At 41.6% G+C, this 27754-nt stretch overlaps 1 protein-coding gene across 2 annotated transcripts; it reads right to left on the bottom strand.

The window, feature by feature from the left end:
* Nucleotides 1–280: 280 nt before the first annotated feature.
* On the bottom strand, nucleotides 281–27016 carry LOC150040688 (uncharacterized). 2 transcript variants are annotated; one of them, XM_090327206.1, is made up of 9 exons: nucleotides 26935–27016; nucleotides 16477–16574; nucleotides 13111–13246; nucleotides 12567–12681; nucleotides 12127–12225; nucleotides 5138–5175; nucleotides 2842–2980; nucleotides 1313–2247; nucleotides 281–874 (listed from the first exon to the last, which is right to left on the bottom strand). In XM_090327206.1, exons 3-8 carry the CDS (start codon nucleotides 13177–13179, stop codon nucleotides 1316–1318), a joined length of 1392 nt encoding a protein of 463 aa, XP_090183332.1. In that variant the 5' UTR covers nucleotides 13180–13246; nucleotides 16477–16574; nucleotides 26935–27016; the 3' UTR covers nucleotides 281–874; nucleotides 1313–1315. The 2 variants fall into 2 exon arrangements, with proteins under 2 accessions (XP_090183332.1, XP_090183333.1); XM_090327207.1 differs by having other exon boundaries at nucleotides 281–868.
* Between the last annotated feature and the right edge of the window lie 738 nt (nucleotides 27017–27754).

Here is a 27754-nt window from a genome sequence, read left to right as displayed (position 1 = left end):
TGGTTTGTTTTAATGTTCTCCAACACACATGGTTTGTTTCAAAATACTTGAAACATACTCTGCTAGAATATCACTTCTATGTAGGTGATTATTTGTCTATGGTACCTTGCTGTGTCTCTTCAGCACCTTGGACAGAGATCATCACACAATATTAGTTCATTAGATTGTTTGTATAAGGAATGACTCCTTTGATGTAGCATTTTAAAGTCCTTGTCTTAAAACCTCCACGCACATACCTGCACAGGGTTGTGTGCCCAAGAAAGAAAGGAGTGAACAATGGGAACATTTGCAAATGTTTATTAATTGCTAAAGTAAATGAAGGATGGCAGTATAGAACATGTACCAAACAGGAAATAGAGACTCTTCCAAATACATTTGTAGTGGAGAGGGCAGGTCATAGATGCTCAGAGTGGTGCCGCATGTGTGTAAATTCAGATACAAATCTAGATCTACCCTCAGTAGTCACATCTGGGGCAAACAATGGGTAGTGCCATCATATGCAGAGAACAACCAATAAAATGTTCTTTGGTAAGTGCATAAATACACAGAAATATTCATCAAATATCTCTTGCTTTAACAGAGTCTATGTCAAACAAAAATAATGCAGCATATACTATGGTACATAGTTAAGAGCCACGCTAACAGACTAAGCACAATGGTAATGGAGGTTTTGGCACAGAATAAGGAAACTGCCAATAGAATTTGTTACACAGTAATAATGCAGATAACATAATGTTGGGCACACAATAAGAACAATCATGTTTAACTTTTAAAACGGTGAAATCTTCCTTTTATTTGCTGATGTCCAAGGGTTCACAGCTGGGCCTGTGATTGTAAAACATCACTGGGGTTTGTTTCATCATACGCCCTGTCACTTACCAGGAAGCAAGGAAAAGAGAAGGAAAAGAAACAGCAGTGAGTTCCAACTATGTACTAACCCCAACTCACACCCTTCCTGCAAAGTACTGTGGGCTCTTATTCTGCTGGCCCTCTGAACCTCAGCTCCTCCAAGAAAATCCTCTGCTAGGCTAGTCACTCAGCTAAACTCCATAATTCCTTGGCCAACAGAGGTTTTATCCTGCACACCAAGAGTTGGCTTGACATTCAGGAGCCCAAAGCACCTTGGATATAGATGATCCACAGATAACATTGAGCAGGAAGCAGAAAAACCATGGAAAAATCTCAATTAGCCTCAATACTGTACTCCAATATATTAATAGACTAAAGGATTTGAATGACCAGATGGGAACCTTATACCATCCTAAAATGAATTCACAAGGAGTTAAGGGATTGATCAAAGGGTAAAACTTACAGATCAGTATTCATCATCTTCTAAGATGTATTCTTGTATTTCTATGTCATCACCACCACTGCCATAATCATCATCGTCATCATCATCATCATCATCATCATCTTCTTCTTCAAAGTAGTATAAATCTTCTCCAATGTATTCATCTTCATAATCATCAGCAACATTAAAGTTATCATTGTCTTCATATTCTTCAATGAAGTAGTCTTCATCGGACTCATCTTCTCTGTTATATTCTTCATCTTCCTCATTGTAGTCTTCTTCCTCATTGTCTTCTTCTCCACTGAAGCCTTCATTGTATTTTTCTGCCTCTCCTCCATGGTATTTTTCGTTCACATTGGATTCTGCCTTTTCTTTCCCATTTAATTTTTCTTTTTCTTCCTCATTGGATTCTTCCTTTTCTTCTCTTTTGTACTCTTCTTTTTCTTCCTTCTTGAAATCGTCTTCCATTTTGACATTGTCTTCTTTTTCTAGTTCTTTTTCTTTATCTTCTTCCTGCCCTTCCTCTCCTATATCTACCTCTGATTCTTCTCCTTCTTCTCCATCATCTTCTTCCTCCTCCTCTTCCTCCTCTTCTTCCTCCTCCTCTTCCTCCTCATCTTCCTCCTCGTCCTCCTCTTCCTCCTCCTCCTCCTCTTCCTCCTCCTCCTCCTCTTCCTCCTCTTCGTCCTCCTCCTCCTCCTCCTCCTCCTCCTCTTCTTCTTCTTCTTCTTCTTCTTCTTCTTCTTCTTCTTCTTCTTCTTCTTCTTCCTCCTCCTCCTCTTCTTCTTCCTCTTCTTCTTTTCCTTTGCCATATACTTCTACTTTAACCTTTAATTTTTCATCAATATCTTCATCGTCATCTTCCTCTTCAGGATCACTAATCTCTTCATATACCACAAGATTCTTCCTTTCCCGAAGCCTGTGGGTCCAAATATTTCTCTTCTTCCTCCATGATCCTGATATGAGGAAGAATTGACAAGTGAGGCTTGGAGGGTATTGCAACTGTTTTCAGAAAAATAAACATGTCTTCCAAAGTGCTCATGGGCCCCTATAAGCTCTGATTTGTATATCTTCTACCTCAGTCAGTTACACCCCACCCCAACACAAATGTTGTCCTAATGCCAGTACAAGTTTTAGTTTTTGTCACTCTCAGGTTTAGATTCCAACCTTCTTCCCTTTCTAGAACATTCCAAGGTACCTTATATCACTCGCTTTCCATGTATTTGTGTTTGTCAGGCATCAATCTGGGTATGATACATTCCTATGTTGTCATATGGGGTAAAATTACTTGAGAAACTTTCATTTTGTGGAGTTTTCTAGATTTTGTATAGTGTTTCAAAAAGCTTACAGATTATGATTCTTACATTTTATGGACTGAAAATCTGGATCTCAGACAACATAGACTTGAAGTCTTAGTTGGTGTTAGATAAAATCCTCAGCTCAGCTTGGACTTGGGCCTGTTCAGGATTCATGCCCCCCCATCCCCAGACCACACCTCTGAACAGAGCCAGGGAAACCAGAGAGGTTGTTTCTGAACCTGTTCCTCTCACCTGAAGTCTTCTCACTGCACTTGCCAGAGGCACTTTCTTTTGCTGGGGGACACATGTTTGTCACAGCCACCTGTTTGGAGTTTACTGTTCTGGGTCGATCTTTTCCACCACTGGTTTGCTTTGTTGACTTCTTGTCCATCTTTTAATGTGAAAATCACATAGTAATAGGATCATCAACACTGACATTTTCTCTAGAGCTTTAAAGCTAATAAAGTACCTGGATACTCTGTCCTCTGTCCGGACTCACATTCTTGCAATCCGGGAATAAAAATGACTTTTGAAATTGAGAATATGCTATCAAGAAGATTGGGGAAATAAAACAATGCATGGGCTGTGATATAAAAGGATTCTATTAGATACTGGGGGAGTCCCAGATAAGCTCATGGACAGCCAGGAGACAACTAAACATAAAAGTAAAGAGGGGACAAAGGAGGTCATGCTGGGAAGGTGAGGGAAGAGACAGAAATTAGTCATATTCATTGATCTAGGCAGCAAAGGAAGTGGTAACAGATATGGCATACCACCTTACCCTGGTGGGAACATAATGTGGAGTTAGGCAAAGCGGTACCGTTGCAATTCAGTTCAATCACTATGTCTCATTAGTCAACTATCCTAAGCCTCCTTTCATTCAGCTTCCTCATTCATGGCAGAGAGAACACTTGATGGAGGGCTTTGGTGGCTCATACCTATAATACTAGGTACTTAGGAGGCTAAGATAGGAGGATCAAGGTTCAAAGCCAGCACAGGCTGAAAAGTCTGTGAGGCTCTTATATACAATTAACAACAGAATGCTAGACACAGAAGTGTGGCTCATTCAAGTGGTAGATTACTAGCCTTGAGCAGAAATATCAAGTGAGAACATGAGGTCCTGAGTTCAAGCCCCAGTACTAGATCAAAAAACAAACAAAAAAACAAGTTAAAGGAACATATTTTCTGAGCTTGTTTATATTTGGTGTGTGTGTGTGTGTGTGTGTGTGTGTGTGTGTGTGTGTGTATGCATGCGCACGCACGTGTGTTTGTGCATGCCTCCGTGTGCACACACCAGTACTGGAGCTTGAACTCAGGGCCTTACACTCTTCTTTAGCTTTATTTGCTCAAGGCTGGTGCTCTACCACTTGAACAATACCATCACATCTGGCTTTTTGCTGGTTAATTGAAATATCTCTTAGATTTGACTGCCTAGGCTGTATTTAAACTTCAGTCTTCAGATCTTAGCCTTCTGATTACAGGCATGAGCCAAGGGTGCCTGGATCTATTATTTGTTTTCAGGACAGAATATCTCTATCTAGATCTCACTGGTCTCAAACTTGCCATCCTCCTTCCTTAGCCTCCAGAGCACTGGGATAACAGATGTGCTCTTCCACATCCAACCAGCTACTCTTTCCTTTCTTTCTTTTTTAGGTCAGTTGTGAGGCCTGAACCCAGGGCCTGGGCGTTGTCCCTGGGCTCTTTTGCTCAAGGCTAGCACTCTATCACGTTGAGCCACAGCAACACTTAGGGTTTTTAACTGGCTAATTGGAGATAAATCTCAAGGGAACTTTTCTGCACAGGCTGGCTTCAAACCGAAATCCTCAGATCTCAACTACCTGCATATCTAGAATTACAGGTGTAAGCCATCCAGCCAGCTAGCATTTCTTAATTAGTAAATAAATTAATCCATGTGAATTGCTTAAGGTAATATATGGCATTAGTTTGAACAAAAGGTATTAACAGCCAGGCACCAGGTGGCTCACATCTGTAATGCTAGCTATTTAGGAGGTTATGATCTGAGAATCATAGTTCAAAGTCAGCTCAGGAGGAAAGTCTGAGACTTTTATCTCAAATTAACCACCAGAAATCAAACGTGGCGCTGTGCCTCAAAGTGGTAGAGTGCTAGCCTTGAGCAAAAAAGAGCTCAGGGATAGTTTCCAGGCTTCACATATGATCCCATGACCAACAATAACAAAAGTATTAGCTATCATGATTTTTTTTGCCAGTCCTGGGTCTTGAGCTCAGGGCCTGAGCACTGTCATTGGGCTTTCTCAAACTCCCCACCAGCTATCATGATTTTAAGTATAACAGTATTAAGTTATAATATATTCACATTGAGATAAAGAGGTGACAATAGATTGGGATGTAAATTAAGTGCTTGAGCATTTAATTAATATGTGAAAGGTAATAATAAAAAAGGAAAAGAGACAAGAAAAGGGAGACACTGAAACTAGGACGTTTCTTGGTAACTCTTCTACTCTTAGCAGTATTAGCATCCATGAAGGGACATAGTTGCTTTGGTCCTCTAGATTTGGGGGAAACTCACCTTTGGACGTTTTGTTAGTTGCTTGTCAGAACATTTCTCTGAAAGAGAGTAAAAAAATTACAAATATTTTCCTTGCTGACAAAAATTCCCCATGTCGGGCTGGGAGTTTGGCCTAGTGGTTAAAGTGCTTGCCTAGCATGCATGAAGACCCGGGTTCGATTCCTCGGTACCACATACATAGAAAAAAGCCAGAAGTGGTGCTGAGGCTCAAGTGGTAGAGCTCTAGCCTTGAGAAAGTCCAAGGACAGTGCTCAGGCCCTGAGCTCAAGCCCAGGACTGGCAAAAAAAAAAAAATTCCCCATGTTGGGGGCTGGGAGTTTGGCCTAGTGTTAGAATGCTTGCCTAATATGCATGAAAACCCAGGTTCAATTCCTCACCAAATACATAGAAAAAAAGCCAGAAGTGGTGCTGTGGCTCAAGTGGTAGAGCACTAGCCTTAAGAAAGCCCAAGGACAGTGCTCAGGCCCTGAGTTCAAGCCCCATGACTGGTTAAAAAAAACTCATAATCTAAAAAAAATTCCTGATATTGGATCAAAGGATTGCAATATGTTCATTGTATGAGGTTGGCTTCTTGTTTAAAATTATTTTAACTGAGAACTGAATTCCTCCTGCTTGCCAAACGAGCACTCTACCACTTGGACTACTCCCCGTGTCCTTTTGGCTTTTGACATGTTTTTCAGATAGCTGGGTGAACAGCCCTCCTCCTATCTCCACTCGCTAAATAGCTGATGTCATAGGTGTGCCCTTCACTCCCAGCATTGCAAGAAGGGAGGGGTGTTGGCTATCGCTCTCCTCCTTTAGTGATACCTCCTTCCTGGCTTTATGCTGGTTAATTGGAGATGAAGTCTTGTGGACTTTCGTGTCTACCTGGCTTAAAATTGATAGTCTTAGGAGAGGCCGGAAGATGGCACTGAGACAATAGGGACCCGTCCTAGTTCTCTCCCACAAAAAGAGAGAATCAGGGAATCCCACAAGCCATCTACCTTAAGAAATCCACAACAATAAATTCAAGAAGCAACGGAGAAATACTCAAACCGGAAAAGAAATCCAGATAAAGCTTATATCCAACGTTCTCAAAGAATCCAAAACGCCAGGACCCCTTCCACACCCCTTGTCACCGGCTCCAAGCTGCGAAAGCCACAGCAGAGGGCGCCGGGCCCAGGAAGCCCCAACCTCCCAGCTACACCAGCAAGCAGCAGAACCCAGATGCAGGAACGAGCACAGACCGGGGGCGGACAGCACAGCCAGCAGCAGAGACCAGAGGAGAGGCAAACGACCATCCAACACCACGGAGCAGCGCACAGCCAAACACAGAGGAGTAAGTAGCCCAGCGGGTTCCCCCAAACCCATCGGGAAAGCAGAGCTGGTGGTGAGCTACAGAACTTAACCCATACCCCTCCACCCCGCCCAAGAAAGCCTGGCAAGTTCAGAGGGGCAAGGAATTCAGACTCCTGTCCCTTCCCCCAACAGACCCCTCCCCCAGGCCACTGGCTGGAGACTGACAGGCAGGCGGCACTAAGACCCAGCACCCCACCCAAGGGGGCAGAGGTGTCCCTGCTCCCACCCGCCCAACAGCCTCCTCTCCCAGGCCACTGAAACTGGAGATTGAGGGGCGCTGAGACCCTGCCTTCCAACAGCGTGTGGCGGTGCGCGGGAGTCTGGGAGCCAGCATCTGTCTCACCCAAACCTGAACCCTGAGCTGGGTGCCCTCCTGCTGGGAGTCTCCAGCAAGACAGCACCAAGGGGCCCCACACGGAGTCACAGACAGACTCTGCCAAAGCAGCGGAAACACAGTAGGGAACTGAAGGACAGACCAGCAGGGGCCGAGCTCACCCTCTGAGAGTCAGAAAGGCACGGCTCCGCCCTCGGAGCACAAGTCCTCGGCTGCCCCCCCCCCGGGAATGGGGCAGAACCCAGTCAGACTAGTCTAGCAGAAAGCACTCAAAACCCCCCAAATCCCGGGCCCTCAGCTGGAACCCGCCCCCGGAACAGGGCAGGGAAACTACCCATTCGCCAGGCTAGCTGAGACCGAAGTGCGCAACTCCATCCTACAGCCCACTGTGGGGCTACTGGTTGGACTGAGAGCTAGCCATGCAGCAGCACGCAGCCTCTGGGAACAGGCCGAATACCTGCAAAAGCTGCAAACTCTGACCTAGTCAGCAACGGAACCAATTTGGTTGAGAATCACAGGTATACACAGGTTCTCAGAACCACCAGTCCCAAGTCAAGTAAAGACCACCACCTACCAACCAGAGAGCAAACCTACAACAGTCCCCAATGCCTCGGAAAGCACAAAGATGAATTACAACATATATAAATAATCAAAGCCCCACACAAAGCCCAAAAGGAAACAAGAGTGAAGGGACGAGAGAGATGTCACCATCACAAGAAATGACACTTGAAGAGACATGAAATATAACTCTATTCAAGGAGATGATTTTGGATATGACTAAAGAAATTAAAGCAGAATTCCAAAAACAAAAGCAGGAAATTACCAAGGAGCTCTTCAAATTCTAAAGAAAAGTGGGAGAAAAGTTTAATACCCTCTCAATAGACATGATCAGCTCAGTGTTCACAATTTAAGCAAAACTGGAGGCATTAAGCAGCAGATTGACTGAAATGGACAATAGGAATGGAAGATAAAGCACAAAAGCTGGAACAGAGAATCGTCAGCCTGGAAAGATCAGTCAGAATCCACCAGAGAGAACTCCAGGACCTGGCAGATGCAGCCAAGAAATCTTCTCTTTGTATTATAGGGATCGATGAGGGGGCCGAGTTCCAGTACAAAGGAATGCAACCCTTATTCACCAAAATCATAGCAGAGAACTTCCGCAACCTCAAAAGGGGAAATACTCTCATTATTGAAGGTTTCAGGACTCCAAATAGGCAAGATCCTGGAAGGAACTCGTCTAGACACATCATAGTAAAGACACTAGGCCCAAATACCAAGGAATTGATCTTAAATGCTGCAAAAACAAAGAAAGAGCTATACTACAATGGGAAAAAATTAGAATAACTAGAGACCTCTCCACACAAACCCTAAACACAAGAAAAGCTTGGAAAAACATCATTCATATCCTGAAGACCAACAATTGCCAACCCAGACTGATATATCCAGCAAAACTAGCATTTACATTTGAGGGAGAAACAAGAATATTTCACTCCAAAGAGAAGCTATATGAAGAGATTAAAATGGCAGAAAAGCATATGAGAAAATGTTCATCATCCATGGTCATAAAGGAAATGCAAATAAAAACAACCCTTACATACCACCTTACCCCAACAAGAATGGCCAAGATTTTGAACTCAGACAATGACAGTTGCTGGTGGGGCTGTGGAGAAAAAGGAACCCTACTACACTGCTGGTGGGATTGTAAACTAGTTCAGCCACTCTGGAAAGCAGTGTGGAGGTTTCTTGAAGAACTGAAAATTGACCTTCCCTACGATCCCACCATACAACTTCTGGGCATCTACCCTGAATATCATTACCCAAGATATGATAAGGACACCTGCTCAGCTATGTTTATCTCCACACTATTCACAATAGCCAGGTGATGGAAACAATCCAGATGCCCTATTGCAGATGAATGTATACAAAAAATGTGATATATGTATATATATATATATACATACACACACACACACACACACACACACACACAATGTAATTCTACATAGCCAACAGACAAAAGAATGGCATTTGTAGGGAAGTGGATGAATCTAGAGCGAATCATGTTGAGTGAGATAAGTCAAGACCAAAGGAACAAAAGGCGCATGGTATCCTTAATATGTGTATATTAGATCCAAACAGTACAAGAGCGAGGACTCAATATTTGCATACCCAATGCTATGGACATGGTATTGGAAATATATACATAACTACATAGACATAAAAACCTATGACTCTATAGACATAATGTTTTATTTCATAAATTAATATGTATCTATGATATACAAACCCTTAGCCTAATTTTGATTATTTTCTAAAAATTAAGTGCCAGTGACTGTATATAGAGATTCCCTTCTTGAATACCTGTTTGTTAAACATGTCATTTGATATATGATGTAAAAATCAATGTTAATAAATTCTTTAATTTAAAAAGTCTTTAAAAAATTGATAGTCTTAGATTTCAACCTTCAGAGTAGCTAGGATTATAAGTGTGAGCTACGGGCACTGGGTTTAGAATCAGGATTAACTGATGAGATAAATATTTGACTTTGGTAAATTATGGGGGAATATCTATCGTCATTTTTTCAGGTGCTAACCCCCTTTTTTGTTGATCATGAACTCTACTAATTACCTTCTTATCCACTGAGTTTTTGGTGGATTTATCCTTTAAAAAGATTTTCCTGATTGTTCCTTGACTTAATGTGTTAATTGCTTTTGTGTTAACAAACGAAAGCAATACATCCTTCAAAAAGAAAAAAGAAATATTTAGCCAGATTATAAGCGGCTCACAGCTGTAATCCTAGCTACTCAGGAGGTTGCGATCTGAGGACCAACATTTGAAGCCAGCCTAGGCAGGAAAATCCATGAGACTCTTATCGTCAATAGACCACCAAAAGAGCCAGAAGTGGAGCTATGGCTCAAATGGTAGATCGCTAGCCTTGAGCAAAAAGAAGCTCTGGGATAGAGCCTAGGCCATGAGTTCAAGCCCCAAGACTGGCACAGAGAAAAAGAAATATTTAGTTAGGCACTGGTGGTTCATGCCTGTAATCCTAACTACTTGGGAGAGTGAGACTGAGAGGACTGAGATTCAAGTTAGACCAGATAGAAAAGTTTTAAGGATGCCTTCTCTCCTTTTCAACCAAGAGCTGGGTTCAGTGGTACACACCTGTTATCTTAGATGGGAAGTCTAAAATAGACAGATTGAACCCAGGCCACACATCTGGAAATGAAGGAAGATCCCATCTAACAAGTAAATGACAGCCAGGCACTGGTGGTGCATGCCTATAATCATAGCTACTTGGGAAACTGAGATCTGAGGACTGTAGTTCAAAGCCAGCATAGGCAAGAAAGTCTCTGAGATTTTTTTCTCCAATTAACTACCAAAAAACTGGAAGTGGAGCAGTGGCTCAAGTGGTAGAGTGCTAGCCTTGAGCTGCAGAGCTCAGCGACAATGCCCAGGCCCAGAGTTCAAGCCCTACGGCCGACAAAGAAAAAAATGAAAATAAAGAAATGACAAAAACAAAAACAGAGCCAGAGGTATGTCTGAATAGTAAGAGCACCTACCTAACAAGTTTCAAACTTAGTCTAAACATCAGTACTACTAGCAACCTCCCCCCTAAAAATCAACCTCACCCCAAACACCCACAACATTTAAAATGTACAGAAAATTATGGGGAATTATACTGAGTTCAATGGGATCTGAATATTATCCTACAAATGCTTCATATAGGATTTTATCAGTCAAAATATTTTTAAAAAAACAGAGCTAGACATAGTGCCCTAGGCCTGTAGAGCTGGGAGAGTTGTGATTCAGGGTCAGCCTGAGCAATAAATAATAATAATAATAATAATAATAATAATAATAATAATAATAATGAAACCCTATCATCTCAGTTTTGTTTTAAAAAAAAAGCTGGACATAGTAGTGTGTGCCTGTAACTCCAGCAATTTTGAGAGGTAGAAGTAGGAGAAGGTTAGTCTAAGCAGTGCAAGCAAAAAGTATGAAACTGAAGCTGTAACCCTATCTCTTCAAGAAGCTGAGATCTGAGGTTTCAAAATTCAGTGCCTACCTGGGAAAGAAACTGTGAGACACATATCTAACAACAACAACAACAACAACAAAAATCCAGAAGCAGACTTGTGGCTCAATTGGCAGAATGCCACCTTTGAAAAAAAGAAAAAGAAAAAGGAAAGCTAAAGGACAGCTCCCAGACCCTGAGTTCAAGCCCCAGTACTGGAATGAAAAAAAAAACAAGTATGAGACCCTATCTTAAAAATAAACTAAAAGGGCAGGGAGTGTGGTCTAGTGGTAGGGTGCCTGGCTAGCATGAATGAAGACCTGAGTCTGATTCCTTTGTATCACTTACACAGAAAAAGCCAGAAGTGGTGCTATGTCTCAAGTGGTAGAGCAATACTCTTGAGAAAGTTCAAGGACAGTCCTCAGGGCCCCAGTTTAAGCTCTGGGACTGGCAAATAAATTAATTAATTAACTGAAAAAGCTGGGCATTGGTGGTTCATGTCTATAATCCTACCTACTTAGGAAGCTAAGATCTGAGAATCCAAATTCAAAGTTAGTCAAGGCAGGAAAGTGCACGAGACTCTACTTAATCATAGAAAAATCTGGAAGTGGCACTGTGGCTCAAGTGACAGAGTGCTATCTTTGAGCTAAAAGGAGCTTAGGTACAGTTCTCAGGCCCAGAGTTCAAGCCCCAAGACTGGCAACACGCGTGCACACACAAACACACACACACACACACACACACACACGCATGTATACTTAAATGTAAACGGGGCTAGGGTGTGACATAACTGGTAGAGTGCCTGCCTAGAACGCATGAAAGCCCTAAATTCTAATTTTAGTATCATCAAAAACATTTTAACGAAAAAAATATCACAAGACCAAGCCAAAGCCATTTGTACAGCCTTTGCCCATCCCTGCCTTCCATTCCTTTATACTTTAGTCCCTCTCCTGAATTTGATGGGTTTTATTCTCACTCAGCTTTTTATGCATTTACTTATTTGTTTTGTTTCTGTACTGGAGCTTAAATTCAAGGCCTAGGCACTGTCCCTTAACTTTTCCCCCTCAAGGTTGTCACAGCTCCATGAGTAACTAGGAATACAGATGTTAGCCACCAGTACCCAGCTTATGTATTTGCTTTTCCACCACACTGCACATTCTCATTTTGCATGTATTAACTCTTTTTCAATTAGTCTGGGATATAAGGGAGAGAGGAGGTGCTTGAGACCCTTGACCAGGCAGTTGGAGCCAAATAAGCATTTGGACTCAATTAGACCCATTACAGTCTTTCTATCCACTCACCCATGTTATCATGGCTGCAGCCTTCATCAGAATCAGTATCCAGTGATTCTTCTGCCTTGTTTCTAGGTTCCATGAAAGGTGGAAGGGTGGCACTGAAACCTAGAAAGAAGTAAGCATGTTCCTTTGACACAGGCAATCTGAGAGGAACAATGAAGAATTGGTGCTTTCGGAATGCTTCATGGACAAGGAGTCTCATAAGAACAAAGGCCAGCAGGAGAAAAATGTGCAGACCACAGTTCTGAACCCTATGGTGGTCAGTTCTTTCCCTTAGCTTTGCACATAATATAGAAGATCAGGGTGTATTTCTCTTTGCACAAAGGTAAAGAGTGTATATTTGGGGGTGAGTCAGAACATGCTACAGTTGAAAAAGTCACGGCATGGAAAATGTCTAAGAGTTTGCTAATGTATTTCCAAGCTTGTCTATACCCAGAACTACTTACCTAGGCTAGACATGGTGGTATAGTTTCTTTTCATGTATACGTAGGAGATTTTCTCTGAATAGCTCAGCTTTTCCCACTCCTCCTTGGAGAAATATTTGGAAATGTCCTCAAAGGCCTAGAAAAGAATGTAAAGTTAATTGTCTACTTGGCTAAACATACACATCACTCATCCCAGTTACTTTTTCTGCTACATAAGGGAAATGGGAATGGTCCTTTTGGGGGTAATATGATGGCCAAGAGGGCTTACAGGGCTGTACCACTAGCTTGCCCTCCTCCCACCTTCTAGACTGTTCTGAAACTCTTTGTTTCAGCTGGAACATGTCAGGCCTCATCAAAATTGACTGGAAGTCACTGAGTTTAGCACAAGGTCACAGACGTTCCACCAGGGAATCTGGGTGGACAGTTTGGAAATGTCCTAAGGCTCTGTAACTACTTCTGAAACCCATTCCTTGTTCCCTGGTGCCTCCCTTCGCATCTTCTGAGAAACCTAGTTGTTATGCCCTGTCTCCTGACCACTCCTCTGCAACGCCTCAGATCACCTCACCTGGTGTTTCTCCCGTGGTTTCTGAGTATCTTCCTTGGGAATCTTTGAAAAGGGCCTGTCACTGTTCATGGCACTGGAAATATTGTGATCTCAAAGGAGCACACCGTGATCCACAACAGCCGCAAGGCTGAAGGTCCTGATAAGGGAGGAAGGGGGTAAATCATGGAGGAGAAGCAACACTCAACCAGTCACCTGGAATTTGGTTGTACTTTTCTCTACCCTGGTATCTGTCTCTGAGAAAGTGTGTGTGTGCGTGCGCGCGCGCGCGCGCGCGTGTGTGTGTGTGTGTGTGTGTGTGTGTGTGTGTGTGTGTGTGTGGTGAGAGCAAGGGTAAGTAAGGAGTGTCTGCGCTGGTGGTTAGGAATAGCAGGTTTTCTGTGGGTAGAAGTCAAGTAGCCTTGAGTCTCTGAGTAGGTTAGCTACTGTTGTTAGTAGTTTCTTTGGAGTTTATCGTGAAACTAAAGAAGTAGGGCCAGGAGTGTGGCCTAGTGGTAGGGTGCTTGCCTAGCATGCATGAAGACCTGGGTTCAACTCCTTGGTACCACATACATAGAAAAGCTGGAAGTGGTGCTGAGGCTCAAGTGGTAAAGCACTAGCCTCGAGGAAAGCCCAGGGACAGTGTTCAGGTACTGATTTCAACCCTCAGTACTGGCAAAAAAATTAAAACAGGGACCAGGAACGTGGCCTAATGTTAATGTGCTCACCTAGCATGTACAAGCCCTGGGTTCCATTCCCTGGACAGTGCACAGACCCTGACTTCAAGCCCCAGGACTGGCAAAAACAACAACAACAACAAAGAATTAGAAGAATGTGAGGCTCTGGGCCTAACCTCTAGTACCACAAATACATACATACATACATACATATATATACATACATACATACATATATACATACATACATATATATACATACATACATACATACATACATACATACATACTGGTGCCAGGAGTTTGGCCTAGTGGTAGAGTGCTTGCTTAGAATGCACCATGACCCTGGTTTGATTCCTCGGTACCACATACATAGAAAAGATGAAAGTGGTGCTGTGGCTCAAGTGGTATGGTTCTAGCCTTGAGGAAGCCCAAGAATAGTGCTCAGGCCCTGAGTTTAAGCCCTAGGACTGGCAATAAATGAATAAATAAATAAATAAGTTCAGAGCCTCCCGAAAACATGATAAATGTTTGAGAATAGAAAATATTTACTATCCCAATTCAATCAATACACACTGCATATACATGCTGATTTTTCACACCCTGCCCCATAAATATGCATAAGTACAATATATCAATTAAAAATAAAAAAGGAAAAAAAATGCTTGTTGGGAGGACAGTGTGATAATTCATAGCTATCTTTTAAAAGAAGCTGAGCACCAGGGAATGTGTACATGCAAAGGAGGCAGGCCATGGGACAGGGGTAGATAAATGAAGGAAGAAAGAGGGACAGAATGCCATCAAGAATTCAATGTATGTACTCTAAAATTCAGAAATATAAGGGAATGGGTAGATCCAAGGAGGGGAATGTTGAAGGGGATGACATTTATTCAGATGTATTGGATTCATAAAGTACTTTTTAAAATTTGTACAATTACTTGCTAATAATTTTGAAAAAATATGGCTGAGGCAGGAGAATCAGAATACATAAAGGAAATCCTACTTCAAAAGAACAAACAAGAAAATTATAGTTGTGGTACCGAGGAAGTGAACACTATATTTTTTGGAGGTTAAAATTTATTTTTCTACCTGGAGGTTGAAGTTTCAGGCCTGTCACCCTAGCTACTCAGGAGACTAAAATTTGAAGATTGTAGTTTGAAAGCAGCCCAGACAGAAAAGTCTGAGACTCTTATCTCCAATTAGCCATCCAAAAAAGCCAGAGAAGGAGCTGTGGAGTGGTAGAGCTCTAGCTTTGCGCAAAAAAAGCTCAAGGGCAGCTTCCAGGCTCTGAGTACAAGTCCCAGACCCAGTACAAGAAAAGTTACCATTCTTTCATTATTGTTTTTGTTTGTGCGGTATTGAGGAATTGAATTCAGGGCCTCATGCATGTTAGGCAAGCATTCTACCACTAAGCCACATTCCCAGCAAAAAAAGTTACCTTTCTAAAGAAAAAAAAAAGAATCAATTCCTACCAGACAAATAAAAAAGTTTTTCATTTTATGATTTTTCCCCTTTTAACTTTTTAACCTTTTCTTTGTGTGTGGGTCCTGAGTTTTGAACTCGGACTGGATCTGTCCCTGGGCTGTTTTTCTTAAGGCTACAGTTCTACCACTTTGAGCCACAGCTTCAGTGCCAGCTCTTTTAGCGGGGGGGGGAGGGGGGGGGACAAAAGCCTTACACACTTTCCTGACCGGGGCTGGCTTCAAATAGTGATGTTCAGACTCAGACTCCTGAATAGCTAGGGTTACAGGCAAGATTTGCTTGCATCAGGCTATTTTTAATGATTTTTGCGGCGGTGGGGGGGGGCGAGCTCCACGGGAAGGGGGGGAGGTGCAGTCCGGAGCTTGAACTCGGGGCTTGAGAGCTGGCCGTGGGCCTCTTTGTGCTCAAGGCTAGCGCTCTACCATTTGAGTCACGGCGCAATGTCTGGCTTTGCTTTTTTGGTTGGTTCATTGGAGATAAAGAGTCTCACGGAATTTCCTGCCTAGGCTAACTTTGCAAACCGCTATTCTTAGATCTCAGCCTTCTGAGCAACCAAGATTACAAGCGTGAGCCATCAGTGCCTAGCTATTTTTAACTTTTTAAAAATTAAAAAAAAACGTAATTGGCACTAAAATTGTGAAAATTTATGTTTATCGGGTATATTGAGAAGCTGCAATTCAAGTAGCTGTATTAGCGCCTGCGTACTTTCACTTCCCACCCCCTCGCTTTTTGAGACCACATTTTGTTACATTGTTTTGCTACACGTTCTGGGGAGAGTGGGAATGCCCGCTCTCAAGAGTCTTCCAATTGGCCCAGCCCACACATAGCACCCGTGAACGTGTACTTTTTAACTTACCCCTTCCCCCCTTTGAGTGTATGTGCCGGGCGGGGGGGGGGGGTCAGTGCTGAGTTTATTTTTTTAAAAGCAGTATTACATAGAAGGTATAAGTTTTTTTGTCGTTGTCGTTGTTTTGGTTTGAGGTTTTTGGGGGTTTTTTTGCCTGTACGAGGATTAACCTGAAAAACCTTAAACCAAATTTCAGTTCTAAAACTCTTAAGCATTTTGGAAGGTACAGTAAACGAAAAGAAAAAAAGAAAAAAAGCACACACACGCAGATAATGTGTTCTACGGGGGCTATGTGCCGCCACCACCCCACTAGCTGATATTCACCCCCCCAGCACTCCGCATTCGTTCGACCGCCCTGTCCCCCGTCCCTGAGCGCGAACTTACCTCAGTGTTGCCGATATCGCGAATGTGTGATCTGTGGAGAGAACGAGTGTTGAAACTCCACTCCCAGCGATGACCAGCCAATCAAGGCAATAGTGTACCTGCAATTGCCAATCAGAGCTCATAAAAGTGGGTGGGACTAGTGAGAGGCGTGTAGATTTATGTCTCGCAACTCGAGATAGGTCGTTCTCAAGGCGCGTGGGAGGGAGTTGAAAAGTCTAGGCGCGAATATTTTTATGATGGTTGCTAGTACGCATGTTCCGATTTTCCCTTTGCATTCAGCCTCCATCTTTTTCTACCCACTAGCGGGCATTTATTAGTGTTTTTTCGGGTTTGGGTTTTTGGTTTTTCGTGGGGGTTTTTTGGTGCCGGTTCCATGGCTTGAACTCATGGCCTGAGCGCTAACACTGAGCTTTTTTTGTTCAACACTAGTGCTCTACTACTCGAGCCACCGTTCCACTTCTGGATTCAAACCTCAATCCTGTTCGGCCACGGTGGCTCATGCCGGTAATCCCAGCTACTCCGGATGCTGAAATCTGAGGTTCACAGTTTGAAATCAACCCCATCCGGAAAGTCCATGAGACTCTCATTTCCAATAAACTACAAAGAAAAGGCCAGAAGTGGCACTGTGGCTCAAGTGGTAGAGGGCTCGTCTTGAGCACAAAAAGGCTCAGAGATGGCGCACAGACCCTCAGTTCATGCCCCAAAACCGGCCCCCCTCCCCCACAAAGTAAGAGGAAGTGATCTTTCCTGGGGCCTCTTTAATAACCTATGAACCTCTAAAAAGTTGATACAAATAAATTATTTTCGTTTAAACTGGGTACTGGTGGCTTGCGCTTGCAAACCTAGCTACTCAGGGAGTTGGGACCCAGAAAATAGTGGTTTGAGGCCAATACAGGTAGAAAAGGACTGCAGCTCTAAAATAACAGCAAAAGACAGGGTTGGAGGTATGGTCCAAGTGATAGAGCACCATACCTTCTATTCAACTTTTTTTGCCCAATTTTTATTTTTATTTTCATTACGTTTTGTTTGTTTGTTTTGCAGTTCTGAATACTGAAACCGGGGCCTTGGGCATGCTAAGAAAGTAAGCTACAAAACCAGCCATGTGGCTTTTTCTATTTTACCAATAAGCTTGCCTTCAATCAAGGATTTGTAATTTCTTTTTCTTTATCCCCATTTTCTTCTTTTCTTCCCTTTTTTCAATATCAAAGATGAAATTCAGGGCCTCATACATGCTGGGCAAGTACTCTACCCTACGACATTCCCAGCCCCAGAAGTGTATTTTCATCTGTCCTTCACTCAATACCTAAAATTTCGCATAGAAAAATTGAAATCTCCGGACTAAAGCTATCAACTAATACATCTCTAGCCACCATCTAAGCCCTATTGTACCCACAAGCACAGCCCTGACATTGGTCACTGTCACACCGTGGGGGTATCCTAGCAGGCATCCATCCTATTCCCTGTGAAGATCATTGTATAGAGTCTGGAGACAGAGCACCAACTGCTCCGCTCTTACACCCCACTCCCTCTCACTGCGGCTTCTTTCCTCCCTTTCTGTTGACTCTTTATTTTTTCCTCTGTCTCTCTTTGTCTCTGTCTCTGTCTGTGTCTGTTTCTGTCTCTCTGTCTCTCTCTGTCTCTCTCTGTCTCTCTCTCTGTCTCTCTCTCTCTCTGTGTCTCTCTCTGTCTCTGTCTCTGTCTCTGTCTCTGTCTCTGTCTCTCTCTCTCTCTCTCTATCTCTCTCTCTCTCTCTCTCTCTCTCTCTCTATCTCTCTCTCTCTCTCTCTCGCAGTGATCTCTACTCATGTTATGCTAGTAAAGTAGTTCCTGCAGTGCTCATGCACAACTGCCTGGCTATTGGCCACACAGCCACTTGTTGGAGAGGAGGATAAGTGCGTGCCCTGCCAATCTCACTATGGCTGATCCTTCTAAATGCCTGGAGCTGGAACACGTGCTCCCCCATGCTGTCCTGGGTCACCAGTCTGGGAACTCAGAGCAGCCTGTCCTAATCCACAATGAGGCACGGGCCTGTCCCACAGTGAGGCACCGGATTCCTCCGAGTTCGTTCGGGAACGTCAGCAAGGTAAGTAAGACCGCTGGATTCTAGGTTTTTGAAATAGTGCTTTTTTTCCCCCCTCTGTTGTTTTCCCCTCTGTTTGCTTTCGCAATACAAAATTTCTCGTAGTTCGCTAGATTTTAAATTAGGAATTAATGATTAGACAATGTGAGATATATCTTTACTATTTTCACTTACACATTTAATATACTTTGATCATAATCACTGCCTCTATTAATATTAATTCCTTATCTTCCTCGTCTTTTCTTTTTTTCCAGTTTTTTTTTTGTCTTTCATGGGGCCTGAACTCGGCCTGGGCACTGTCCCTGAGCTCTTCAGCTCAAGGCTAGCACGATACCATTTGAGCTACCACTTGGAGACACGACTCTCATGGACTTTAGTGCCCAGGCTGGCTTTCAACTGCGATCTTTAGATCTCAGCCTCCTGCGTAGCTAGGATTTCAGGCATGAGCCACAGGCCACCAACCTCCAGTTTTTAAAAGTGTGTTTTATTATGACCTTTTTGTATGTATACACAATATACTTCAATCCTCACCTCCTCTCTTTTCTCTTCACATCTTTCACTGTTCTCCCTTACACTAGTAGTGTTTCCTTTGATGTCTTTTATGTTCATGTCTTTTTTTTTTTTTTGGTGCTGGGCCTGAGGCTTGAATTCAGGCCCTAAATGATTTTGCTCAAGGCTTGTGCTCTACCACTTGAACCACAGTTCCACTGGGAAGTGGTGGTTCATGCCCATTATCCTAGATTTCAGGAGGCTGAGATCTAAGGATTGTGGTAAATAGCCAGCCTGGGCAGAAAAGTCCATGAGACTCTTACCTCCAGTTATCCACCAGAAAACTGAAAGTGGTGCTGCGACTCAAAGTAGTAGCCTTGTGCAAAACAGCTTGGGGACAGCACCCAAGTCCTGAGTTCAAGTCCCAAGACCAATAGAGAAAGGGGGATAGGGAATTGATTCCAAGTCTTTCCTGACCAGGCTTGCTTGAAACCTCCATCCTCAGATCTCAGCCTCCTGAATATCTAGGATTACAGGTGTGAGCCACTGACCCCTGTTTTAGATTTCTTTACTTTTAGTTTAGATAGAGAGATAGATATAATGTAGTGTTTGTCAGTCTGATGTTTTATTATTTCTCTTAACATGATCCATTCAATTTTCCACAAACAGCTTAATTTTATTCTTTATGGCTAATACTTTACTGTGCATATATCCTATTTTTTAATGTCACTATCAGTTGATGGGCACCTAGGCTATTCTATAACTTGGCTGAATTGTGCTATGATAAATACAAATGTATAAGTACCTATATTGTATGCTAATTTAAAGTTTTCTAATAGATGCTGCAAGGTAATAAAGGCAACACTTATGATAGTTCTGTTTTTACTTTTTTTTTCTGATCCAGGTGCTAGAGTTCAGGGCCTGGGTGCTGTCCCTGAGTATTTATTGCTCAAATGTAGCACTCTAGAGTCAAAGCTTCACTGTTGTTTTTTTGGTAGTTTATTGGAGATAAAAATCTCATGGGCTTCCCTGCTGAGGCTGACTTATAACCCTGATCTTCATATCTTGGCCTCTTATGTAGCTAAAATTATAAGGGTGAACCACAGATTTTTATAGTGGTTGCACAAGTTTACATTTGCACCAATAATGTGCAAGGGTACTCCTCTTACCATATCTTTGACAACATTAGTTCTTGTTTATTTTCTTGATAATAGCCATTTGATTGGGGGGGAGATAGAATATCAAGAATGCTTTGATTTGCATTTCTTTTGAAGTTAAAGGTGTATTGACCCTTTGTACTTCTGAAACTATCCAATTACTTTTCCCATTTTTTTTCTTTCTTTTTTTTTGTTTTTTTTTTTTTTGTTTTTTGTTTTTTTTTTTTTTGCTAGCCCTGGGGCTTGAATTCAGGACCTGGGCACTGTTCTTGAGCTTTCTCAAGGTTAGCGCTCTGCCACTTGAGCCACAGCACCACCTCTGGCTGTTTCTGTGTATGTGGTACCAAGGAACTGAACCCAGAGCTTCGTGCATACTAGGCACGCACTCTACAACTAGGCCAAACTCCTGTTCCAGGTTATTTTTTCCTTTAGGTGTTTAAAGTTTGGTTTTTATTTAATTTTATTTTTATAACTTATATTAGTTATGAAGGAGATGTCATTGTTCTATTTCCCCATATGACAATATGTTCCAAACAGTCTCACTCTCTGTGTATCACTTTTGAGTTTTTTTTAATATACTCTGGATTTTAAATCTGGATTTTCATCCATTCTTTAGGTTATCTTTTTATTCTGATTATTGTTTCCTTTGATTGCAAATGTATTTATTTATTTATTTTGCCGTGTTGGGATTTGTTTGGGTTTTTTTTTGTCGGTAGTGAGGTTTGAACTGTGGGCCTGGTAGCTGTCCCTGAGCTCTTCAGCTCAAGGCTAGTCCTCTACCACTTTGACCCAAGCACAACTTCCAATTTTCTAGTGGTTATTGGTGATAAGTCTCATGGACTTTTGGGCCCAGGATTGCTTTGAACCACAACCTCAGATCTCAGCCTCCTGAGTATCTAGAATTAAAGGTGTGAGCCACCAGTACCCAACTTAAAACCAGGTCCTTGAACTAGGGAGGTATTCTACCACTAAGCTTCATCCAGAGCCCAAGAAGCTTGTCAACGTAATATAATCCTGTATGGAAATTTTTGCACCTTTTTTTGAACTACTGGAGTCCTGTTTGAAAGTCCTTGCCTCTTCCTTTATCTTGAAGTGTTTTCTCTGTATTTTCCTAGTAGTTTTAGGTCTTACATTAAGGTTTTTGATCCATTTTGTGTTGACTTTTGTTCATGGTGAGAGATAGGGGTCTAGTTTCAATCTTTCACATATAGACATTGATTTTCCATAGTATCATTTATTAGACTATCTTTTCAGACTACAATAGCTGTGGGGTTATTTGTGGGTCCTCGTATCTATTTAACTGGTCTAGGTACCTGTTTTGTGCCAATACCATGCTGCTTTTGATGCTATGGTTCTGAGGTATAACTTGAAGTCAGGTGTTGTCATTTCTTTTTTTTTCTTTTTTTTATTGTAATTAGTAAAAGGGTTACATGATATTTGCCAGATAGAAGGTGCATTAATTCACATACATTGATACCCTTTCACATGTCTTGGTACCCATTTCCCTCCCCCCCCACACCCCCCACCCATCTTGGTTTTCCCCCCTTCCCTATCAAATTTCAAATATCCAAATACAAATAAAATCAATATATCAAATAACAAAGTGAGATACTATACCAATATGAGATAACCAAGGAGGTGTTGTCATTTCTGTAGCACTGATTTTTTTTTTCTTTTTTGGTCCGTACTGGAGTTTGAACTCAAGGTCCAAAGGTTTCTTGGCTTTATTGCTTATGGTTGCCACTCTGCCACTTGAGCTGTGCCTCCAGCAATGCTTTTTTTTCTGGTTGTTCTAGAGATGGCTGTTTTGGGCTTTTATGCCAGGCTGGCCTCCTAGATCACAGCCTCTTGATTAGCTAAGCCTATAAATATGAACCAGCTCTTATAGCCTTTATTATTTTCAGGTACATTTCATTTGTTTGGATATGTTCAATATGATGAAGGATTTTTATCTACATCTAAGATGCAAAATATATGGTTTACAGTATTTTGTTGAAACATTTCGCATCTGTGTTGATCATCCTTACATAGTTTGGCTTTTAATTTTAATTTCTCTCTCCGTGTGTGTGTGTGTGTGTGTGGCAGTCTTGGGGCTTGAAATCAGGCATTTGGTGCTATCCCTAACATTTTCTTTTTCTCAAAGCTAGCTTTCTACCATTTGAGCCACGGCTCAATTTCTGGTCTTTTTTGTTTTGTTTTGCTTTGATGATTAATTTTAGGTTACTGCTTCCAGGACTTTCCTACTCCAGCTGGCTTTGAACTTGGATCCTCAGATCTCAGCCACCTAAGTAGCTAGGATTACAGGCATGAGCCACTGGTACCTGATGGCAGATATTTTTCTGGTCCTGGTGCTTGAACTCATGGCCTGGTCCCTTCCCTTTAGGTTTTGTACTCATATCACATCTTTCTAAGTAGGGTTATAGCTATTAACCACCAGTGCCCAGCTTGCTTGCTTTTCTATTTCTTTTTTCTTTCTTTGTATCTTTATTTGTTTGGGGTCAAGATAGTGCTTGTGTCATAGATGAGATTGTTGGTGTTCCTTCCCTTTCAATTTTATAAAACAAGTTGAGGAGTATTGGTGTTAGTTGTTCTTTAAGATGGGGTAGAATTCAACAGTGAAGCTTCCAGTTATGGGCTTGCATTTTTGGGAGACTTTTCATAATTGTTTCTATCCCATTTCTTGTTATATTTATGTGTTTTGTAGCTTTTGTGTTCAATTCTGTTATATGTGATGCGTCTGGAAACTCCTCCATTTCTTCTATATTTCTAGTTTATTGGAATATAAGTTTCCAAAATAGTCTGTGATGAACATCTGAATTTCATTAGTATCTGTCATAACATTCCCCTTTTCATCTGATTCTTTTCTCTTGTTTTTTGTTAGGCTATAGGTTTGTCCATCTTACCTGTTGAAAGATATTATTGTATTTATTCTTTTTGTAACTTTTATGTTTCCATCATTTTGTTATTTGTATTTTCCTTTGCCTCAGTTTCATTAATATCTACCAGTACCATTATAATTTCTTTCCATCTACTAATTTGGGGTTTGGCTTGCTTTCATTTTCATAAAAGGTTGATTGTATCATATGTTATCTATTGATATTTTTCTCTGTCATGGGGCTTTAGGTTTTCTGGTATTTAATTAGAGATGAGTCTCATGGACTGTTGCATCTGGCTTTGTACTGTGATCCTCAGATCCTCCTGAGTAGCTAGGAATACAGGCATAAGCCACCAGTGCCCAGCTTATTTATTGAGACTTTTTATTTTACCTTTTCTGTGTGCCACAATGAGGCTTGAAGTCAAGAGCCTGAGTTCTGTCCTTGAGCTATTTTGTTGAAGATTAGCACTGTACCACTTGAGCCACAGCTCTGCTTCTGGGTTTTTGGACGTTGATTGTTGATAAGCGTCTCATGGGCTTTCCTGCCTGGGCTGCCTTTGAACTGCAACCCTCTGATCTCAGTCTCTGAATAGCTAGGATTACAAGTATGAAAACTGGTGTCTGGGTTAACTTTCTTTTCTTTCTTTCTTCATTATTTTTTGTCATAGAGCTCAAACTCAAAGTCTGGGAACTGTCACCAAGCTTTTATCACTCAGAATTAGTGATTCACATCTCTACTTCTAGTTTTCTGGTGGTTAATTGGAAACAAGAATCTCATGATTTTCCTGGCTAGTTTTGAACCTTGATTCTTGTCTCTTAGCCTTCTGATTAGTTAAATAATAGATATGACCCACCAGTGCCTCGTATTAATTTTCTTTTCTTTATCTTTACTTCTTTCTGGTCCTGGAGCTTGAACTCAGGGTCTGGGCACTGTCCCAGAGTCAGTATGTGCTCAGAGATAACACGCTGCACCTTGAGCCACAGTTCCACTTCCAGCTTTTACTTTTCTGAGTAGTTTATTGGAGATAAGAGTTTCATGGACTTTCCTGCCCCAGCTAGCTTCATGGCAATCCTCAGATTTCAGCCTCTTGAGTAGCTAGGATTACAGGAGTGAGCCACCAGTATCAGTCTTAATTTTCTTTTTATTTTTTTTTCCAGTCCTGGGGCTTGTAATCAGGTCCTGAGCACTGTCCTTGGACTTTCTCAAGGCTAGAGCTCTACCACTTGAGTGACAGCACCACTTCTGGCTTTTTTCTATGTATATGGTACCAAGGAATAGAACCCAGGTCTTCGTGCATGCTAGGCAAGCACTCTATCACTAGGCCAAACTCCTGGCCCTAATTTTCTTTTTAATATATATATATATATATATATATATATATATATATATATATAATGTCCCTTTTCATCCTTCTTCCTCTTTCACTTTAAATTTCTACTTAAATTAATTTGTACACAATTACTTTCATTCCAAGTAAACTAATTTTTAGTAGTCCTGTATAACACTAAAAAAAGAACTGTTAATACTCTCAAATATATTGTGAAATAAAGTTGGATCCTAATTATACTTGAGACAGAGTGAAATGGATTAAGAGCATTTGTTTAAATAACCAAACTTTAGAATTTCTTTGTATTCCTTAATTATGCAGCCATTCGGTCTGTTTGAGTTTAAAAATGACACCTTTTGCTGTGTGCCAATGGCTCATGGCCTATAATCCTAGTTACTAAGGAGATCTGAGATATGAGGATCACAGTTTAAAGCCAGCCTGGACATGAAATTCTGAGAGACTCTGATCTCCAAATAACCACCACAAAACTGGAAGTAGTGCTGTGGCTCAACCGACAAAAAAAAAAAAAAGAATGGCACAGAGACCCACCTGACCACTTAAACAGGATAGTCCATGCCTTAGTCATGCTAGTCTGTCTAGGATAGACACCATTGGCACTTCCAACAATTTCTGTGTCCTATTGAAGTGGTATTCCCATCACCCAGGTGTTGGTCATGGGGCTTGAACTCTGGGCCTGGGCGCTGTCTCTGAGCTCTTCAGCTCAAGGCTAGCACTCTACCACTTGAGCCACAGTGCCACTTCCGGTTTTCTGGTGGTTAATTGGAGATAAGAATCCTACAGACTTTCATGTCCAGGGTGGCTTCAAACTGTGATCCTCAGATCTCAGCCTCCTGAGCAGTTAGGATTATTGGTGTGAGCCACACACTGGTCCCACACACTGGTGGACAAGTGTGTCTTTAACAGTAGTAAGAAATTAGTCTTGGTTAAAATGTCACATTTAGCCTTTTAAAATTACACTGGAGAAGATTGAATGAATGCAGAAGCCTTAGAAGTTAACCTTAAGGGATGATTGTGTTTCTTTCTCCCAGTTATTCTTAATTTTTAATCTTTGAGGGTGTATATATATATATTATATATAGTAATGGCTACTCTGTATAGTCTTTACTGACAACCAATTCTGTTCATTTTTCCTCCAGAACGCAGCTGGGGAGGGCTTTCTACCCTATGAGATCTTCTGGTTTTCGTGAACTGCTGCTCTTTTAAAAAAGACTTTTTCATTGTCTTCTTTGCTTTTAGACTCTAAGATTTACAGAATGTTGCATTCAATGAAGGCTATGTAAGATAACAAAACTTTAAAATGACCTTGAACAACGGAACTCTCTTACAACAAGCTAGAAAGAAAGAAACGTAGATGAAAGAAAGAAATGTAGATACATCAAAAATGGAAAACTTTATGTTAACTGAATAATTTCATATTCAAAAAGTCTGTGTGTATGTCATTTTTCCAGCTTAGATAGTTCCAATGCAAAAATATTTTCTAATAATTCCAGCAAGTTATAATTTTACTTCTAAAACAAAATTTAAAACAAAGGGTACAAGGGAAGTACATGAATCATAGAAAAGAAAGATAATGCAGCTGAATGAAAATGTGTTAGATGCTGGTTAGGGAGGGGACTAGACCAGAGAGAGTTGGACAAAAAAAGCTACATAACCCATAAATGGAGTGAATGGAATCATAGAGAAGGAAGCTGCCAGTCTTCCTCCCAGTAAATAAAGTAGAACTCTCTATCTCTGACTCTGAGTGTGCCTGGATGGCCTATGAAGACCTGAGAGTCAGCCAGCATCACACCCTTGCCTGAAACCAATAAGAACAGGACACCTTTCTTCCCATCTCCTGTGTATAGGGACAAGACAAAAGTTTAGAATACTCCTTTTTTCCATTGAAGTTTTATATTGAAATATGTCTTTTAGTCACTAAGTCTTGGCAAATCTGCTCAGATTTGGACATCGCTCCAAGCACCTTGGAGGTTTCCTAGGTACTCATCTATCTCTTTAAGAAAAACGTTTTGGCCAGGCGCTAGGGGCGCTAGCTACTCAGGAGGCTAAGGTCTGAAGATTTAAGGTACAAGACCAGCCCAGGGAAGAAAGTTTGTGGGATTCCTACCTCGAATTAAGCACCAGTGTAGCTGAAAATGGGATTATAACAGCTCAGGGACAGTGCCTGGACTCTGAGCTCAAGCCCCAGGACTGGCACTTTGAGGCAGCAGTCAGGGTGAAACTGGTTTTGTGTGTGATGACAGGGGTTTACTTGCATATATAAGTAGCAGTGATCAAAACCAAAACCTTAGCTAGGAAAGCAGTAAGGCTTGAAGAGATGGTCAGGAAATCCTAGTGCCTATTTACTTTATCACAGGCCCTTGGAGTGCAGGGGTTTGGTTTCTTTCTCAGAAGGAAGATAGGAAGTTCCCATGTAGCTTCAACACGCAAAGGGAAAAAAAAACTGAGACCAAGAACTGACATTAGCACAGAGAAAAGGAACAAAGAGACAAAGGAAAATAAAATTTGTACCTGGATGATGTTGATTCCAGATGAATCCCCAAACAACTACTATTAGAACAGCCAATTCTGGCCACAGCAAAGTCACCGAAGAATTGTTACTTGATCAGTGGGCAGTGATGTTCCAGGGAGGAGTTGTCCAAAGGGGAGGAGGCCTTGGATTCTGACTGCTTGACGTTGCTGCAAAAAAAAAAAAAAGATTTGAGGACTCACCAAAGTAGAGACCAAGGAAGTTTATCAGTAAAGGGAAGAAAAGATAGAGAGACAGTACACACAGAGAAGGGGGCAGGCACATCTGATAGCAAGTACAGTGAGTGTTCTAACATCACAGGGATTTATGAGAGGAAAAGTAGGTTGGGGTTTGGCTCAAATTCACCCTAAGATTAGTGTTCCCTTTTGTTCCTATACCTAGTTTATTTAATCACTCTTTCTGTTATGTTATACTGGTTACACACAGTGTGTGTGTGTGTGTGTGTGTGTGTGTGTGTGTGTGTGTGTGTGTGTGTAGGCTTTAGAACTTGAACTCAGGGCTTGAGTGCTGTTCCTGAGCTTTTGTTGCTCAAGGCTAGCATTCTACCACTTGAACTACCATTCCACTGTTAACTTTTCAGTGATCCAGTAGAAATAAAAGTATCACTGACTTTCCTCCCTGGGTTGGCTTTGTGTTATGAGGAGTCATTTTCCCAGACTTTTTTCTTTGCACAGATTCTAGAGCACATTAATTGTTTGGACAAGCAGGAAGGGTCACAGGGAGATAGATGCTCTCTTGAATTTTTATTTCTTTCTTACCAAGAAAGAAAGGCAAGTATAAGCCTTAAAGCAAAAATAGTGC

The sequence above is a fragment of the Megascapheus bottae genome, chromosome X (genome assembly GCF_031878675.1).
Source record: "Megascapheus bottae isolate mThoBot1 chromosome X, mThoBot2.hap1, whole genome shotgun sequence".
NCBI lineage: Eukaryota > Metazoa > Chordata > Mammalia > Rodentia > Geomyidae > Megascapheus > Megascapheus bottae.
This window is presented reverse-complemented; position numbering and strand designations above follow the sequence as displayed.